General features: G+C 38.8%; 1 protein-coding gene across 1 annotated transcript in view; it reads left to right on the forward strand.

Moving 5' to 3' along the window:
* Positions 1-12,489, forward strand: part of LOC113449571 (uncharacterized) — a 60,446-nt gene that overhangs the window by 13,619 nt on the left and 34,338 nt on the right. The window contains exon 2 of the mRNA XM_087917244.1: positions 9,668-10,718. Within this exon, the coding sequence (XP_087773370.1) occupies positions 9,810-10,718 (909 nt within the window). The 5' untranslated portion in view covers positions 9,668-9,809. The remainder of the gene's footprint in view (positions 1-9,667; positions 10,719-12,489) is intronic.

A 12,489-nucleotide genomic window follows, 5' to 3' on the forward strand; every position in this document is an offset into this window, starting at 1 on the left:
CTAGTAGTTACTTACGGAGAAATTACTGCTTAATGTTGGTTACAATGGGAGTTTTCTTTATTTTTCAGTTTGTTTTATTTTTATTCATAAACATTTTGCATACAGTATATTGTCAGGGCATATCATTTACACAAAAAGTTAGAGAAACAAGCACAGATACTAACATGGATACTTATAGCAATAATAATAATAATAATAATAATAATAATAATAGAATATTTTAACTCGCTTTCTCTTATTTGTAATTCTGTTAATTTTATCAACCTACTTATAATTATTAAACCTCTTTATATTTAATTCATACATAACAATAACCTTTCTTAGCCTAATTTCTACCTCTTATCTCTAGCCACTCATAAAATCTACTCCATGTTAGGTAATATTTGGTTTCTTCTTTATCTTTTATTTTTAATCTCAATCTATCTATCTATGCACAGTCTAGTATTTTCCAAATTATGTTGGAGTGTTCTCATTTTTCCAATATTGTGCAAATACAAGTCCTGCAGCTTTCAATATATGCAAAATTAAATATGCAGTCCCTTTATCATAACCCTCTGGTATTATACCCAACCAAAATATTTCTGGCTTCAAAAAAACTATAGGTTGCTTAATCATCTTTTCCAACCATGTATGTATAATTATCCAATATTTTCCTCCTTTTGTACAAGTCCACCACATATGATAATAAGTGCCTGGAGTTTGATAACACTTCCAGCATTTGGTGGACATGTTGCTAAACATTTTGCTAATCTTGCTGGTGGCAAGTGCCATCTATAAAACATTTTGTAGAGGTTTTCCTTATATGCAGTAGCCATTGTCAGTTTATAGTTCCTGTCCCAAAGTTTTTACCATTTATCTAATTCTATAGTATAACCAAAATTTTATGCCCATACAATCATTGTTTCTTTTACTTGCTCCTCTTCCATTTTATAAATTTAATAAATAGTTATGTATTTTTAAATCAGATTTTGATCTGTCCCTAATAATACCTTATCAGGTGTTGTTGGTTCTTTATAGAAACCCCCTATTTTTGCATCTTTCTCATATCTTCAAAAATGTTTATGAATACAAATAAAACATACAAAATAAAATTCAGACACTTGGTGATAGCTTCATATTTATGATGGTTGCAGTGTCCCAGGGTCATGGTATCTCCTTTTGTGAGCTTCTTACAAGTCAGTGGGGGAAGCCAGATTAATTTAACAACCAGGTTATTAACAATTGCAAAGATTGGCAAGAAAAGCCATGTCTCACTTAGCAACAAAAATGTATGTTTATAGCCTTCCTTCCTTCTTTCCTTCCTTCCTTCTTCCCTCCCCCCTCCCTCCTTCCTTCTTTCCTTCCCTCCCTCCTCCCTTCCTCCCTCTCTCCCTCCCCTCCTCCCTTCCTCCCTTCCTTCCCCTCCCTTTCCTCCCTCCCTCCCTCCCTCCCTCCTCCCTTCCTTCCTTCCTTCCTTCCTTCCTCCTCCCTCCCTCCCTCCCTCCCTCCCTCCCTCCCTCCCTCTTCCTTTCCTTCCTTCCTCTCTCCTTCTTCCTTCTTTCCTTCCCTCCTCTCTCCCTCCATCCATCCATCCATGGTGGCACAGTGATTAGAATGTGGGCTACTTGTGCAGATTGCCAGCTGCCAGCAGTTTGGCAGTTCATTTCTCAAAGTTGACTCAGGTTTACACACACCCATTGTAGACAAAATGAGGACCCAGATTGTTGGGGCAACAGGCTGACACTGCAAAGCATTTAGAGAGGGCTGTAAAGCACTGTGAACTGGTATATAAGTCTACTTGCTATTGCTATTGCTTTTCCTTCCTTCCTTCCTTCCTTCCTTCCTTCCTTCCTTCCTTCCTTCCTTCCTTCCTTCCTTTTCCTCCCTCCCTTCCTCCCTGCCTTTCATTCAAGGATTGAAGATGGCATGTAGGGTGCTTGCTCCTCTGATTTTTCTCTGTGTGGTACTAATGACTTCATAGCTTGGAGTAAAAGAAGAATGATGGTGCAAACAGTTTGCTGTTTATAGGTTAGCTGGTTTATGTCAGGCCAGTTGACTACTGTATTTCCCCAAAATAAGAGGTGAACCGCTGTTGTCTAATGTTTTGGGTAACATAAGGGCAGAAACAGCAATAATACCTAGACTTATAGACTACTATCCAGTGCTTTCTTTACAACCTTCTCTAAGTGGTTTACAGAGTCAGCATCTTGCCCCCATCTATTTGGCTCCTCATTGGCCACCTGAAGGATGGAAGGCTGAGTCAACCTTGAGCCTGGTGGGATTTGATTTGCCAAATTACAGGCAGCTGACAGTAGAAATAGCCTACAGTACTGCATTCTAACCACTGCACCGCTGTGCCTCAGATCAGTTTTTATCTAGCTGTGGGTTACTTCAAAGAAACTTTTGGTTGGGAACCTTGGAGGTGAAGGTAAGTGGAAGGAAGATATACCACATACTTTTACTAACTTATAATCATTACCTCTCCATTCTTGGGTTTGGAACACCCCAGATGTGGAGTAATTAATGACAAAAAAGGCAAATCTGAGGTTCTCTAGTAGTTACTTACGGAGAAATTACTGCTTAATGTTGGTTACAATGGGAGTTTTCTTTATTTTTCAGTTTGTTTTATTTTTATTCATAAACATTTTGCATACAGTATATTGTCAGGGCATATCATTTACACAAAAGTTAGAGAAACAAGCACAGATACTAACATGGATACTTATAGCAATAATAATAATAATAATAATAATAATAATAATAGAATATTTTAACTCGCTTTCTCTTATTTGTAATTCTGTTAATTTTATCAACCTACTTATAATTATTAAACCTCTTTATATTTAATTCATACATAACAATAACCTTTCTTAGCCTAATTTCTACCTCTTATCTCTAGCCACTCATAAAATCTACTCCATGTTAGGTAATATTTGGTTTCTTCTTTATCTTTTATTTTTAATCTCAATCTATCTATCTATGCACAGTCTAGTATTTTCCAAATTATGTTGGAGTGTTCTCATTTTTCCAATATTGTGCAAATACAAGTCCTGCAGCTTTCAATATATGCAAAATTAAATATGCAGTCCCTTTATCATAACCCTCTGGTATTATACCCAACCAAAATATTTCTGGCTTCAAAAAAACTATAGGTTGCTTAATCATCTTTTCCAACCATGTATGTATAATTATCAATATTTTCCTCCTTTTGTACAAGTCCACCACATATGATAATAAGTGCCTGGGTTTGATAACACTTCCAGCATTTGGTGGACATGTTGCTAAACATTTTGCTAATCTTGCTGGTGGCAAGTGCCATCTATAAAACATTTTGTAGAGGTTTTCCTTATATGCAGTAGCCATTGTCAGTTTATAGTTCCTGTCCCAAAGTTTTTACCATTTATCTAATTCTATAGTATAACCAAAATTTTTATGCCCATACAATCATTGTTTCTTTTACTTGCTCCTCTTCCATTTTATAAATTTAATAAATAGTTATGTATTTTTAAATCAGATTTTGATCTGTCCCTAATAATACCTTATCAGGTGTTGTTGGTTCTTTATAGAAACCCCTATTTTTGCATCTTTCTCATATCTTCAAAAATGTTTATGAATACAAATAAAACATACAAAATAAAATTCAGACACTTGGTGATAGCTTCATATTTATGATGGTTGCAGTGTCCCAGGGTCATGGTATCTCCTTTTGTGAGCTTCTTACAAGTCAGTGGGGAAGCCAGATTAATTTAACAACCAGGTTATTAACAATTGCAAAGATTGGCAAGAAAAGCCATGTCTCACTTAGCAACAAAAATGTATGTTTATAGCCTTCCTTCCTTCTTTCCTTCCTTCCTTCTTCCCTCCCCCTCCCTCCTTCCTTCTTTCCTTCCCTCCCCTCCTCCCTTCCTCCCTCTCTCCCTCCCCCTCCTCCCTTCCTCCCTTCCTTCCCCTCCCTTTCCTCCCTCCCTCCCTCCCTCCCTCCTCCCTTCCTTCCTTCCTTCCTTCCTTCCTTCCTCCCTCCCTCCCTCCCTCCCTCCCTCCCTCTTCCTTTCCTTCCTTCCTCTCTCCCTTCTTCCTTCTTTCCTTCCCTCCTCTCTCCCTCCATCCATCCATCCATGGTGGCACAGTGATTAGAATGTGGGCTACTTGTGCAGATTGCCAGCTGCCAGCAGTTTGGCAGTTCATTTCTCAAAGTTGACTCAGGTTTACACACACCCATTGTAGACAAAATGAGGACCCAGATTGTTGGGGGCAACAGGCTGACACTGCAAAGCATTTAGAGAGGGCTGTAAAGCACTGTGAACTGGTATATAAGTCTACTTGCTATTGCTATTGCTTTTCCTTCCTTCCTTCCTTCCTTCCTTCCTTCCTTCCTTCCTTCCTTCCTTCCTTCCTTCCTTCCTTCCTTTTCCTCCCTCCCTTCCTCCCCTGCCTTTCATTCAAGGATTGAAGATGGCATGTAGGGTGCTTGCTCCTCTGATTTTTCTCTGTGTGGTACTAATGACTTCATAGCTTGGAGTAAAGAAGAATGATGGTGCAAACAGTTTGCTGTTTATAGGTTAGCTGGTTTATGTCAGGCCAGTTGACTACTGTATTTCCCCCAAAATAAGAGGTGAACCGCTGTTGTCTAATGTTTTGGGTAACATAAGGGCAGAAACAGCAATAATACCTAGACTTATAGACTACTATCCAGTGCTTTCTTTACAACCTTCTCTAAGTGGTTTACAGAGTCAGCATCTTGCCCCCATCTATTTGGCTCCTCATTGGCCACCTGAAGGATGGAAGGCTGAGTCAACCTTGAGCCTGGTGGGATTTGATTTGCCAAATTACAGGCAGCTGACAGTAGAAATAGCCTACAGTACTGCATTCTAACCACTGCACCGCTGTGCCTCAGATCAGTTTTTATCTAGCTGTGGGTTACTTCAAAGAAACTTTTGGTTGGGAACCTTGGAGGTGAAGGTAAGTGGAAGGAAGATATACCACATACTTTTACTAACTTATAATCATTACCTCTCCATTCTTGGGTTTGGAACACCCCAGATGTGGAGTAATTAATGACAAAAAAAGGCAAATCTGAGGTTCTCTAGTAGTTACTTACGGAGAAATTACTGCTTAATGTTGGTTACAATGGGAGTTTTCTTTATTTTTCAGTTTGTTTTATTTTTATTCATAAACATTTTGCATACAGTATATTGTCAGGGCATATCATTTACACAAAAAGTTAGAGAAACAAGCACAGATACTAACATGGATACTTATAGCAATAATAATAATAATAATAATAATAATAATAGAATATTTTAACTCGCTTTCTCTTATTTGTAATTCTGTTAATTTTATCAACCTACTTATAATTATTAAACCTCTTTATATTTAATTCATACATAACAATAACCTTTCTTAGCCTAATTTCTACCTCTTATCTCTAGCCACTCATAAAATCTACTCCATGTTAGGTAATATTTGGTTTCTTCTTTATCTTTTATTTTTAATCTCAATCTATCTATCTATGCACAGTCTAGTATTTTCCAAATTATGTTGGAGTGTTCTCATTTTTCCAATATTGTGCAAATACAAGTCCTGCAGCTTTCAATATATGCAAAATTAAATATGCAGTCCCTTTATCATAACCCTCTGGTATTATACCCAACCAAAATATTTCTGGCTTCAAAAAAACTATAGGTTGCTTAATCATCTTTTCCAACCATGTATGTATAATTATCCAATATTTTCCTCCTTTTGTACAAGTCCACCACATATGATAATAAGTGCCTGGAGTTTGATAACACTTCCAGCATTTGGTGGACATGTTGCTAAACATTTTTGCTAATCTTGCTGGTGGCAAGTGCCATCTATAAAACATTTTGTAGAGGTTTTCCTTATATGCAGTAGCTATTGTCAGTTTATAGTTCCTGTCCCAAAGTTTTTACCATTTATCTAATTCTATAGTATAACCAAAATTTTATGCCCATACAATCATTGTTTCTTTTACTTGCTCCTCTTCCATTTTATAAATTTAATAAATAGTTATGTATTTTTAAATCAGATTTTGATCTGTCCCTAATAATACCTTATCAGGTGTTGTTGGTTCTTTATAGAAACTCCCTATTTTTGCATCTTTCTCATATCTTCAAAAATGTTTATGAATACAAATAAAACATACAAAATAAAATTCAGACACTTGGTGATAGCTTCATATTTATGATGGTTGCAGTGTCCCGGGGTCATGGTATCTCCTTTTGTGAGCTTCTTACAAGTCAGTGGGGGAAGCCAGATTAATTTAACAACCAGGTTATTAACTTAACAATTGCAAAGATTGGCAAGAAAAGCCATGTCTCACTTAGCAACAAAAATGTATGTGAACTGGTATATTCCTTCCTTCTTTCCCTCCCTTCCCTCCCCCTCCCCCTTTCCTCCCTCCCTTCCTCCCCTGCCTTTCATTCAAGGATTGAAGATGGCATGTAGGGTGCTTGCTCCTCTGATTTTTCTCTATGTGATACTAATGACTTCATAGATTGGACTAAAAGAGAATGATGGCACAAACCATTTGCTGTTTATAGGTTAGTTGGTTCGTGTCAGCCCAGACGTAGGTCGACTACTGTGTTTCCCCCCAAATAAGAAGTGGTCATATTAATTTTTGCTCCAAAAGATGCACTAGCGCTTATATTCTGGTTAGGTCTTATTTTGGGGGAAATATGGTACTAAATACACCCATATGACTGACAATCTTAACAGAGACTTATTTTTAGGGTAGCACTTTTATTATGAGCATTCTGAAAAATCATGCTATTTTCCAGTTGGTTCTTATTTTTGGGAAAACACGGTATATTGGATAGCCCTCAACTACCATTCATTTAGTTGTAAGTTTGAATTCACAACAGCACTGAGAAAAAGTGGTCCTTGCCCTTATGACCGTCAAAGCATCCCCAGGGACTGATGCTCAAAATTTAGCCATTTGGCAACTGATGCGTTTTTCTGATGGTTGCAGCATCCCAGTGTCATGTGAGTACCCTTTGCAACCCTCCCAGGTGAAAAGCAAACACAATGGGAGAAGCTTGATTGAACTTAGCAACTGCATGATTCATTCAACAACCATGGCAAAAATAGAGGCTGTAAAATCAAGCATAACTCATGCTTAAGCACAGGTTGGTTTAGCGATGGAAATTTTGATCCCAATTTTGTTCCCAATGGTTGTAAGTCAAGGACTATCTGTATGATGCTTTCACAAAGCATGCCTTGAGGTGATAGATGAACTGAATTCATAGGATGCCTTGGGTAAGATCTGAATCTGGAATCGAGATCTCTGACGTGTGAATTTCTATGCAGCTATGAGATAATCTTGGTTGCTCTGATGCTTTTTTTCCTAACATATTTCACTGTGTTATTTTAAAGATAAAATTGGACAAGATAATAAGGTCAAACAGTTGAGATAGGACTAGGCAAGTGAACAATAAAACAGATCTATGCAATCTGAAAAAAGATAGGGAACAATAACAAATTAGAATTAATCTAGGAAAAATTTCCATCAGATGCTGCTCCAGTCCTTTAAAGCCAAATTATACAAAAGGCTGTCACTTAAGAAAAATGGCAACTGTAGTCAAGATATATTTGGTCGTTATCCAGTTGGGAAAACCTGATGAATGGACCAGAGTTATTGGAATCAAGAGGATGATGTCGGATGAAATCTACAAGTCCAGTTTTGTCCCACTTTCTTGTAGCTACTAAAATTGGAACAGAAGAAGAAGCTATTAGAAAACAATAAATGGACCTCTTTTGTGCACTGTTGTCCCCAAATGCATGCTGTCACTGACTTTCTTTAAGCATGTTTTCATCTTCCTGTAAGATTGGGTGTTGGTGGGGTGGGGTGGGGATTTAAAAGCATCCTTTTAAACCATCCTTTTAGTGGTTTCCAGATCTTTCCAGAGCAGCCAACATTTTTGCTTCTTTTAATCACCACAATATAAAAAAGACATTGAGACTCTGGAAAGAGTGCAGTGTATAGTAACCAGGATGATTAGGGGCCTGGAAGCTAAAACATACTATGAACGGTTGCAGGAACTGGGCATGGCTAGTCTAGTGAAGAGAAGGACCAGGGGAGACATGATAGCAGCGCTCCAATATCTGAGGGGCTGCCACAGATGGGAGGGGGGAGGTCAAGGTATTTTCCAAAGTACTTGAAGGCCAGACAAGGAATAATCGATGGAAACAGACCAAGGAGAGATACAACTTAGAAATAAGGAGAAATTTTCTGACAGAACAATCAACCAGTGGAACAGCTTGCCTTCAGAAGTTGTGGAAGCTTCATCAGTGGAAACTTTCAAGAAGAGACTGGACTGCCATTTGTAAGAAATGGTGTACGGTCCCCTGTAGAGGTTTGACTAGATAACCTACAAGGTCCCTTCTAACTCTGTTATTCTATTATTTTTAGTACATTGGGGGATTTTAAGGAACAAAATTGTTGCTTTATAGTTTTCTGGTGCTTAAAGGATCCATTTTGTCTCAAAGGTTCTTTTTTTCAAGAGGCAGCTGGACTTTTTGTTTTTTTTTCTTTGGAAAAAGGCACCTTTGAGACAACCATGATTTGGGTGACTGAGAATCTCCATAGAGATTCATTTTGTTCTTCAAATTCTTTACACCCCCAAGAGATGGTTCTTTGGACCCCACCCTTATTTAAAGGCCTGTCATTGATGTTCCTCACAAAATCTGGGGCTGTTCTTGAAACGATAGAAGTTTTGCATCCATTCTTTAAGCAGCACACACTTTCTTCTCTCTGCTTGCAGGACCAAAATCAGCACACTCCATTCCACCACCCAAGGGAAGATCTGTCTGACCTGGCTTGCAATTATCACCTATTTTATTTCCCTCCTAATCCACAGGTGTCAAACTCGATCACATCATGTGACATATCGTGACGTATCATGATGTGGGTTTTTTGCCTTTGTGGAGCTGGGGTGGGCGTGGTCTGCATGTGACACATCCGGCAGGCTGTTAAGTTTGACAGGCCTGTGGCCTAACCTCTTTATCCTAACAGATCAAAATCTGGCAACATCTGGCTTCCTGTGACTGGAAAATAGTGTACAGATAGTCCTCAATTTACAACAATTTGTTTGAACTTACAACAGCACTGAAAAAAAATGACTTAGGGACATTTTTCACACTTGCACCAGTGATGGAATTCAATTATTTTAACTACTGGTTCTTTGGGCGTAACTTGGTGGGTGTGGCAGGGGAAGGATACTGTAAAATCTCCAATCAGAGGTAGCATTCGCTGGTTCTCCAAACTACTCAAAATTTCTGCTACCAGTTCTCCAGAACTGATCAGAACCTGCTGAATACCACCTCTGCATTGCACCATTCCCATGGTTACATGGCCAAAGTTCAGACACTTAGTAACTGACTCATATTTATGAGAGTTGCCATGCCAGAGGTTGAGTAAAAGCCAGATTCACTTATCAACCGTGTTACTTACTTAACAACTGCAATTAATTCACTTCACAACCATGGCAGGAAAGATTGCAAACTTGCTTGGCAACTGTCTCGCTTATCAACAGATGTTTTGGGCTCCATTGTGGTCGTAAGTCAAGGACTGCCTGTGTGTCACCGGCCAGGTAGACTTTTTAATGTGGGTTTTGATAAATCCTTGTGTCTTTCCTTTAAAGACTATTTCTCACCTGTTATTCTCTTTCAGGAATCAACTGGGCAGATATGAAATGAAATGAATCCTGCTTTCTCAGGCCAAGTAAGCTGTGAATTGGTATTTGAGTAATTTTATCAAGAGGACTTTTTGAGCAAATAGGGTTCTTGCAGCTGCTAAGTTGCTGGGGAAGGCCATGATGAATGAAGAATTTAACATGGGACCATCAAGTCCAGTTCAAAGAGGTGAACTTCAGGAGGTCTCTGATGAAGAAGAGATGAGTAGGCCTAGATACAAAAAACCAACCGGGGAAACCTCTGGAACAACAGAGATTCTGTTCATCACTTCTGCAGAGCAAAAACTGTGGAAACAACTTCTGGGGCTCCTTTCTCCATCCCTTTGGAAAGTCAAGGTTTCGGGAGCCCCCCAAAGCAATTCGTCAGCCATCTCTTTAACTGGCTGCCCAGAGGTGGTTTTGAGAGCAAAAAAAGCTATAAGCAAATTGCTCATTTTTGTAGGCTGCCAGATTCAAATCAACCACATGGATCTCCCACACCTCAAAGCGGTTGGGTTCTTCCAACTCCATAAGGGATTCCATCTTTTCCTTTGGGAAGGAGAAGCTTCTCACATCAGGGCAGATGCCATGGTGAGGATAGGGACCAGTAGTAGTCTGGACGGTGGAAACGCCGTGCTTGCTCAGAGGGTGTGGAGCCCAGAAGGGTCCCTTTATACGAATCTGGACATTCACTTTTCATGCCCACCCACAAGAGAACTAGCAGCTGGGATGATAAAACTAGCTTTAGAAGCCGCCTGGGGCAAAGAGTTCCAGTCTGTAACTGTCACCTACTTGGGCCCTACAATCTCTAGAGCTGAGGCTGAGTTCATAGTTCTAGGAATGGAAGCTTTCAGGAAAAATCACCCCATTGGTCCCTTGAAAAGCCTTCATGTGGTCTCCAGAGACGAGCTTGGTGCTAAGCTACTCTACAAGGAAAGTCAGAAGCACTGGCCTTCTGGAAAGGATGACTCAGAGAAGTTAAGAAACATGCTATTGTCCTTAGAGTCCACTAAGATCGAGGTAGTGACCAATCCTGATATAACGACAAAAGTAAGTATCTGTTATTTTATTTTATTTTTAAAAAAAAAACAGTTACAGGCAGTCCTTCATTTACAAACATTCTTTTTGTGCCCTTTTGAAGTGACAACACCACTGAAAAAAGTGACTTAAAGAATTCAATTCTTTTCTGTTCTATTCTATTTTTAGATTCATAAATCAAAATAGAGGAATATATGTATGGGTATAGGTATTAATATAGATGATATCCTAGCCTAGCATACTGTACTTCTCTTCTATCTCCCCTCCCCTATTCTATTCCATTCCGTTCCATATTCTATTCTACTCTACTCTACTCTACTCTACTCTATTCACTTAATATCCGTGTTACTAACTTAACAACTTCAGTAATTCACTTAACAACTGTGGCAAGAAAGGTCATAAATGGGGCAGAACTTGCTCAACAGTTTTGCTTAACAATATAAATTTTGGGCTCAATTATGGTCATAAGTCAAGGACTGCCTGAATTTATTGGGCAGGAACAGGAAGGAAAATGGGGGGAAAAATAGCATGGACATGTGAAAAGGATGTGTGTTTATTGCAATTGTTAAACAACAACAAAAAAAGTTCCACTAGGTTTTACTTGAACAATCTTGCATGGTTTTTGACAAGTTTTCTGGGAGCTCCTTCCTGATGCTCGTTTTGATTACGACAGCACAGAAGTATGTGTAATAAATAAATAAGTAGATGCAGGATTAGACAAGCAGGAGACCAGTATTTTCTTCAGATGATTTGAAATTGATGAGTAATGGCCTACAGACTGTTCCTCATTTAGAGATTTATAGCTTCTTTAATAGTCATCCTACAATCATAGTAGCAGGATAAAATTTAAGTAAATAGCTTTTGTGTTGCCAAGGTGATGACTGGGAAGTGGGAGAAACCACTCACAGAAAAAAATAGTGTATAATTCTCATGTTGTGCAACAACAGCTATTCAAACCACAACTTAAGGGTGTTATGTTTTAATTGCGGAATTGTAGTGCAACCTTCACTTGAGATCATTTATTTTTTCCTGATTCAAAAGTAAAAGCTTGGGGCCTCGACTTGGAGCCCTATCAGGAAAGATTCAGTTCATTAATCTTGACCAGCCTAACTGTCTCATTTGTGAAGCAGTTAGTAACAAAGAGGTAGTTACTAACTGCCTCATAAATGAGAGCGTCAAGTTGGTCAAAATTAAGGAGCTTAATCTTCCACAGTGCTGTTCTGAGTTAGGCCCCCAAACTTTTATTTTTTGAATTGGGAAAAAAACAGCTATGGTTCCAGGCTACTTTTAAAACCTATGGAACTTCCATTTGCATAATTCTGTGCTCCTACTATATTAACATGATGGAGGAGAGTGCACTTTGGAGGAGGAGTTGCAACTGGCAACACAGAAGACCAAACTTTCCTTGTGTTGGAGTTCTGAACTGAGGAACAGATGTTGCTTATTAAGTGTACATGCCGCCTCATGATGCTAAGGCAGGGGTCTTCAAACTTGACAGCTTTAAGACTTATGGATTTCAACTCCCAGAATTTATCCTCTGGTCATGTCACCCCCAGGAATTCTGGGAGTTGAAGTCCATAAGTCTTAAACTTGCACAACATATGGGAATCATAAGCTATTTTTTTTCCTGTGAGTGGTTTCTCCCATTTCCCAGTCATCACCGTGGCAATACAAAACTTGAAAACCCTTGTTCTAAGACAGTGGTGGCAAATCTTTTTCGGCTCCCATGCCAATGCTTGCATGGGCACTCATAAGTTTATGCTCATGTACCAGCACCCAGAAG

This window comes from Pseudonaja textilis, chromosome Z (genome assembly GCF_049901715.1).
Source record: "Pseudonaja textilis isolate UNSWEBS1 chromosome Z, rPseTex1.2, whole genome shotgun sequence".
In the NCBI taxonomy this organism is placed as follows: domain Eukaryota; kingdom Metazoa; phylum Chordata; class Lepidosauria; order Squamata; family Elapidae; genus Pseudonaja; species Pseudonaja textilis.